Source organism: Marmota monax, unplaced genomic scaffold, assembly GCF_021218885.2.
Source record: "Marmota monax isolate L192 unplaced genomic scaffold, Marmota_monax_Labrador192_F-V1.1 WCK01_AAM20220418_F8-fsc00013, whole genome shotgun sequence".
NCBI lineage: Eukaryota > Metazoa > Chordata > Mammalia > Rodentia > Sciuridae > Marmota > Marmota monax.
In genome coordinates this window covers 2,503,236-2,510,259 of record NW_026692202.1, presented here as the reverse complement: position 1 = coordinate 2,510,259, position 7,024 = coordinate 2,503,236, and the positions used below count along the sequence as shown (strand labels likewise).

The 7,024-nt window shown below is 42.8% G+C and overlaps 1 protein-coding gene across 8 annotated transcripts in view; it reads right to left on the bottom strand.

Annotated features, from left to right (window-relative positions):
* Positions 1-2,121: 2,121 nt before the first annotated feature.
* Scml4 (Scm polycomb group protein like 4) overlaps positions 2,122-7,024 on the bottom strand; it is a 103,194-nt gene continuing 98,291 nt past the window's right edge. For all 8 annotated transcript variants that reach the window (XM_046430459.2, XM_046430455.2, XM_058575238.1 and 5 more), the window contains one exon: positions 2,122-5,922. In XM_046430459.2, the coding sequence (XP_046286415.1) occupies positions 5,797-5,922 (126 nt within the window). In that variant the 3' untranslated portion in view covers positions 2,122-5,796. The remainder of the gene's footprint in view (positions 5,923-7,024) is intronic.

Sequence of the window (7,024 nt, the reverse complement as noted above, 5' to 3'; positions counted from 1 at the left end):
CGGGGCCTCAAATCTCAGAGTGCCTTTTTCATAGTTGTTTATGAGGCACGTGGCCTTCTTGATTTATGCATTATGTACCATATATGCTTATGTGACTATAGACAGATTTATAACGACACTGAAAATCCTCCCAGGTATCCCCCCACCCTTTTTATAAGGTCACAAAAATTTCACCATTTTTCCCCCCTGACAACCTAATGAAGATGATGTCATGAACTGTCTAAGTTCTAAAAAATTTATATAAATGGTCCATTCCTCGATCCTAATGTAGTGCAACCTATTGCTGGGATCCACTCCTAATGCCAGTTTGTTTCATAGACTTGGTTACTGCATGGACAAGTTCTGTTAAAAAGAGAAAAATTTCAGAATTGGCATCATCTCAAACGTCTGTGTTAGATTCTCAGACATCTGTCTCCCCGAGAAGTAACTTTTTCACAATCAGAGCTGTCCAACAGAGAAATAAGCCACTTCCTAAGGGAGGAGACATCTTGAAATGGGAAGTGATCAGGCATAGCCATTTCTCAGTATTGTGGGAGAGGTGGTCCAGCTCTGAGGGCTTGGGGGTGCAGATGAGGTTTGAGGAAGCTCCTTTTCCTTTTGAGGAAGGTAGCCTTTGGCTGCACATGATTATTGGAAAATGACACTCATTGAGGGTATTGTATTTCATAGTGAGTTGTTTAGAAAACAAGTCAGAGGTTTGTTCCAAAGTTGGATCCAGTGGAAGATGTGTATGCTGGCCTTTTCGACAGGCATGGAGTACATGGAACTGACTCTGAGGCTCAGGCCATGTGGCTGCACTCAAGATCAGAGCATGGTGGGATGACAGCTGAGAGCAAGTCTGAGTTGTACATGTTGACTCTGGACAGAAAGATGTTGCTGTCCCTATACATCAGGCATCATTATTCAATTGATTACTGAATCAGCACTCAGCTCTGGGCTCTGGGGCGTGTCTCCTGCAGATATCAATTCATGGTCCAGCGCCCTTGTCCAACCATGAAATGGAGGAAGGTGTCCTTCTTAAACTGTACCTGCCATCTTTTCCTCTGTAGGAAATCAAACTCCAAGCTAAGTGTGCCAAGAACCCCCAGGAGTGATGTAGGATTTTAAGAGCACAGGTCTGGGGCCCATCTTGGGAAAGCAGAGAGTGAAGAAAAGCAAATGATCCTCTAAAAATACGCTGTGGCCCAGTGCTGCTTCTGAGTGAGGGGAATTTCCTAAAGCCTGGGAGATCAGGAGTGAGTGTTCTTCCCAAGTCTAGCATTTTGGTGAAGTCCGTGTGTGATGATACCACTGTAACCACAAAGGAATTTACCACAGGAAGTGTCCCAGCTGTTGCTTATTAGCATTAGAACAAATTACACAAAGCAAATTGTTAGCAGACATGTTTCCATAATCTTTAACTAGTGGCAATAAATAAGAGCGATTCTCTTTCAAGTAAATGCTAGATTTCCAAAAATCCAGCTTCCAATTGTCCGTGAAGGGATCCTCTTGGATAGCCCTCTGAGGGAGTGACACTCTGGGAGCCCCTGCAGGGCCCATGGGGGATGGGGTGGGCAGATGCTGCTGCTGAGTTTAACATCTCAAAATGGAAACAGGAATGTCTAGGTCTCTGGATGTCTGACCATCTGCTGGATTCCCCTCGGGGGTTCTCAGTGTGGTCCTCTCATGCCACAGGGATGTAACCACATGGCAAGACAACAGGAGAGCTGGGCAAGTGCTCAGTTCTTAGTGTTATGACAAAAAAAAGTGGGGGACAGTTTGCATCCTTCTCCTTAACAAAATGTCGCATTTTAAAATTATCTACTCCTACACAGTCCTGTGTCTTTGCTTTTCCCCCCTCCAGTGCTGGAGGTTGAACCCGGAGAGTCTCACACACGCTAGGCAGCAAGCATTCTACCACTGAGCTACACCCAGCCCTAATAAGCCTCATGTAACAAATGTGAGTCAAAGGCCCTCCTCCACCCACTCTGGAGAAGAGTTGGGAAGGTGTCCTTTTGAGCACTCATCAGATGGTTCTCACCTCCTGCTTTACGTATACAAATCCTTAGCCATTTCTTTAGAAAGAGAGCAGATATTTCCATCTTTCAAGACATTTGACAATGACTAATTTTTAGTCCCTGGTTACCTTTGGGCATTTCCAGTTTTATTCAGAGATTTGACAAAATTCTCCTAAAGCAATCTCAGAAAATACTTTAAAAAACAATTTTAATTAGAAAAATAAGAAATATCCCATACATCACATAAATATGAAAACAGATTATTGCCAAATCATGGATCGGGATAGATTAGAATAACTACTCTTTTATTGTTTGCCTAAGGAATTTATGGTTTTATTTCCTTTCTTGCTGGTTTCCTTCTTAAGCAAACCAACCTCAGCACAGTATTCCTTCCGACGTATTTAATATCATATGTGCTTCTCCTGAGGGGTTCTTCAATCCCTTTTTTTTTTTTTCTTTTTCTGTTGAACGGAAAAATCCCTGGCAGCCTGTTCAAGGGAAATCATGGAAACCCAGTGTCCTCTCTGGTAGACCCTAAATGAGGCAGACAAGTATCCCTTGCCTGAGGGTCCCCCATGAGGCCTCTCCTTGGTCACCCTGAAGCCCAGGCATGGCATGTCCAGTCAGCTGCCTGAGGACGATAGGCCCAGAACCCCAGAACCAACCCTGTCACCCAGGTGCCTCTAGGGCGCACCCTGCTGGCATAAGAGGGCACAACACTTAGAAATAACAACCATAGGAAGACTTCAAGGGCTCTGCCTCTGTTGAAAGGCTGGGGAGACATTTTAACCCAAGCATATGCAAATCACTGATACATTCCCACTTCCTAAGGCTCTCTGACTACAATGGCAGGAGATATATACACACACACACACACACACACACATACACACACATCTTTTACTTAAAATTCTTCACAAAGGGAATTATGTGCTTCATAAAATATTTAAAATGCCTTAGGCAACAGAATTGTCTCAACTTTTTTTCAAGTGTTTAACAGACAAGTATAATTGGAAATGTTTGGAACACGAACACACACACACACACTTTAATTTGGAATTATGCAAAACTATATCATTATTCACTACAACCTGAAGGCAAGCTACCGCCATGGAATAACAAATACTGCATCTGTCAAGTTGAGGCCCCCAAGTAGCTTTCATTTGGGCCAGTGTGACCCCAATGGCCTGACCGTTTAAAGTCTGTTTAGAGAAAAATAGCCTGGTGTGTTTTACATTTGAGAAGCTATTTAGCTGCCTGGTTTGACAAGATTTTTGAGAGGGATGAAAATTAATTATAATTACAGTATTGCCACAATAATTTGGTCAGCTAATTGCATGTCGGTACAAAAACAGGCAAGAAGAATTTCTTCCCCAGGTTCTTTTCTGATGTGGCAGCATTCATTTTAAGAGTAGTGAGATTTTTTTTTTTTTAAGTCAAACCTTAAATATCATGGCTTCAGCAATCTGGCCTGTTGAAAGTTTCATGTGAAATGAGACAGCACCTGGGTGAGAGCAATTGGGTGGGAACCCAGTTCCAGTTTTCCCCTAGGCTTGAAATAGGAACATCTCTCCCCCTTGAAAACTACCCAAGGTATCTCTGTGACATTGTTTGGAACTGATTTGAACTTGAGGGCACCATTGTTTGTGTGTCTGTAGCCAGAGAGGCACTGGTGAGGGTGGTTAGGATATTTTGAGATCTTAATGTGAAAGTCTAAAGGAAGCATATGTTGATAGAAGAGGCACCATAAATATCCATGGGCTGGACAAAACCCACAAAAGTGAAGAACCTGGGTTGTCATGGGATTTTTCTGGATCTCCTAGTTTTCACACCGGCAGTTCTGAATACATCAACTGTCCAGCTTCTTGAAGGAAGTTATCTAACTTCAGAGTGAGCACTTTGCATTAACAAACTTTTAAGGGACAGAATCTGTTACTCACTTCAACATCTAACCCAAGGCCTCATGTGGGGCAGTTTTGTTTTGTGCTGAAACCAACATACATGAAGCTCTTCCACTGTCTGCTCAATTTCATGGGTAGGGTTGGAACATTTTTTTCCCTCCCCGCTGTCAAACTCTATATCTAGCCACTGCTTGTGTGTCTAAAAGAGATTTTTCTATGATGTGCTTTCTCAAATGTTTCTCAGCAAAGTGGGCCCCAATAAGGTGGCATGCAATATTTCTTATGGTCCTCATCTAAATTCTGATTCATAGACATTCCATATGCAAATCCAATCAAGGTCGCCCTCAAGGCCATACAGGTCATGTTCTGTACAAGGGCAGCTGGTGGAGGGGTAAGGGAGCTGAGATCCTACCTGGCTGCACTTGCCAGCTGAGACCCCTCTTAGGCTGCATCCTGGAGGAAGCTGTGCCTTTTCTAATTCAAATTTGGGCCCAGAGAGGCCCTGAGTTCTTCTTGACCTGCATCCTCCCAAGGATTGCAAGGTCTAATATTCACCTCTTCATCTCTAACACTGTAGATGTTCTTTTAAGGAAGAGGACATGCCCATCAAAAAGGTGAATTTATTTTGAGGATATGTTTCCTATTCAGTGAGGAAACGGAAGAAAAAAGAGAGAGAAAAGAGAATAATACAAAAAAAAATAAATAAATAGCAGAGAAGAGGATATCCTTCTGCCTAGTAAATTGTGAATTCATCGTCCTTCTCTGGACACAGCTGCATAGGGGTAGAAAATCAATTCTTTTTCTATTACTTCACGGTGAGGAAGGAAAACCTATTTGTAAATTGAATTAAACCCAATAATAGCGTGTCTGTGTATTTGTTGAGGATTAGAAAAATTAGCCACAGATACGACTACAGAATCTAGCAATGCAACTAGAAATCAACACTCTCCATTTTCAAAATTTAGTTAAGACATTTTTCTTTTCCTTTTTTCAAGAAACACCCATGGCTAAATGTCACTAAGATTCTTCGACATGACAACACATCAACACCTCAGTAAGGACTCTGGAAAGGAAGGAACTCTAAAGCCCCATCTGGGTAGAGCACGCTTCCAATTCTTTCCTTTGCTGTTGTGTATCAGTCAGTCAATAATGCTTGGATGTGAATTAGAACCCTCTAGATGACAATTTCTTCCCAAGTTGCAATGTGTGGGATAAATTCCCTGTATAGGCTAGATTTTATTCAAAGAAACCCCAGGCCAGTCACTGAGTTCTGAATAAGCATCCGGCTGCAGTCAAGGGTCCTGAAATTTCATTAGCAGTCTGCCCTCTAGTGGGACAACACAGTACTTCAGATAAGTGCGAATAGAAAAGATCTTTCTTCCTCTTTTTCAGAAAGCAAAAGAATTCAAGTTTTCCAGATAGTGCAAGGCGAGGCAGTCACCCTCAGAGCTGAATCCAGCAAGGCTCACACTGATGGGTCCCTGGGTGAGAACAGAGGCAGGTGGTGCTGAGGTGGATGTCCTTGCAGGGACAAGTCCTTCTCATATCTTGGAACCCTCCGGGGCTCTCCTTAGGTGACAGCATTCAGTTCCCCACTCTCTCTCATTATACAGATAGCACCCACTCTAAGAGTGACCAACAAATCAAGGAATGTTAAAAATAATAGGCTTTTGGTAATTTTTTGGCAAATCATTAACATAGATGAGCCTTTTAAAAAGAGCCAGGTAGAATTTTTTTTAAAAGGCGAAGATACACTCTTTCTATAAAAAAAGACCAAGTCATTGTGGCTGTTAATTTTAAGAAGAGAACCTATTTCATGATGTTGGCTGGATGTTGGTAAGGCAGAAGATAGTCTTGAGTTCTTTGTCTTGGGTTCAGCTTCTATCTTTTAAAGATCTTCAGAACTTGGCTTGTTTCAGCTTGTCAATGTGGTAGCAGAGTTTCAGCGCAGGTCCCAGCTTCAGGCCTAGGTACTTCATGATCATGTCACTCTTCAGCAACAATAGGGCATTGCCATCAATCTCCTGGTGGAAAGAATCAGAAAATAAAGAAGAAAAAGAAAAGAAAACCCAGGAGATAGAGTAATCAAGTGGTTGCTTAAGTTAAGGTATGCTCAAGGGTAGCAAGAGCAAATGGGTTTATTTACAGAGCAAGATCCTTAGAAAAATTAAAGCAAACAAATACTCTGTGCTTCTCTTCCCATTACCCTCCTGGAATCATCTGCTAAACTGAATATTCCTGATTGAAGGTATCAAACATAACCCCACCTATGTTCCCAATATCCCATGGATGGTGTTTGTCATCCAATCAAGGGATAACAGAGCAAAAAGTGAAATCCATTATACCGTAAACCAGAGGTTGCCTCTCCATTCCATTCCAGATGCTGGCATGAGACCCTGACTTCCATCCATCACTTTATCACTGACTTTTTTTCTTGGAGGCCCAGATACTTTTAGCCAATTTACAGATTAACTGCCAATTCTATGAGGAATTTCAGGTGTTTTTTGGCCTTGTGAATTATACAAGATGGTATACAGTAAATAATATGCCTGATTCACCCCAAAACTACAATGGGAGTGAGCCAATTCTTTAAAGTCCTGGTGTAGCTCCGATTTGTCTCTGGAAATGGTAACCCTCCAGAATGCACATGGCATTTATGTACCTAGCCAGGCTGGGATTCCTTGCTCACTAGAGTGCTGTTTACTAGGTCACTAGAGACAAAAGGTAGTGCTCTCCTATTGGGTGGTCTTGTGGGGAGAAGAGACACAGAGGTACAAGGGTCACCAGCCCCTCTCATATGTCTGTCCAGCAGCCAGTATTGATGGATCACCATCTTTTGGTCATTCACTCTCCATGTTCCTGACACAATGACGGGGGGGGGGGGCAAAACTCATCTGTGGGCCCCTCCCAGGAGCCCCATTTCCTAATGTTCCCTCTTTATCCCACTCTGAGACTCCTCCCCTCTTCTATCACCCTGGGAAGACAGCCAGATGCCCCCTGCCAAGTCCGTTTAAGTGCAGCCTCCCCTGTGCTCTCTGATCTTTGGTCACTGTTGTCAGGTAAGTCAAATATATGCCAGATAAAATGTGGGTACCAAGTTAAGGACCATTCTCAGATCTGAGAGTG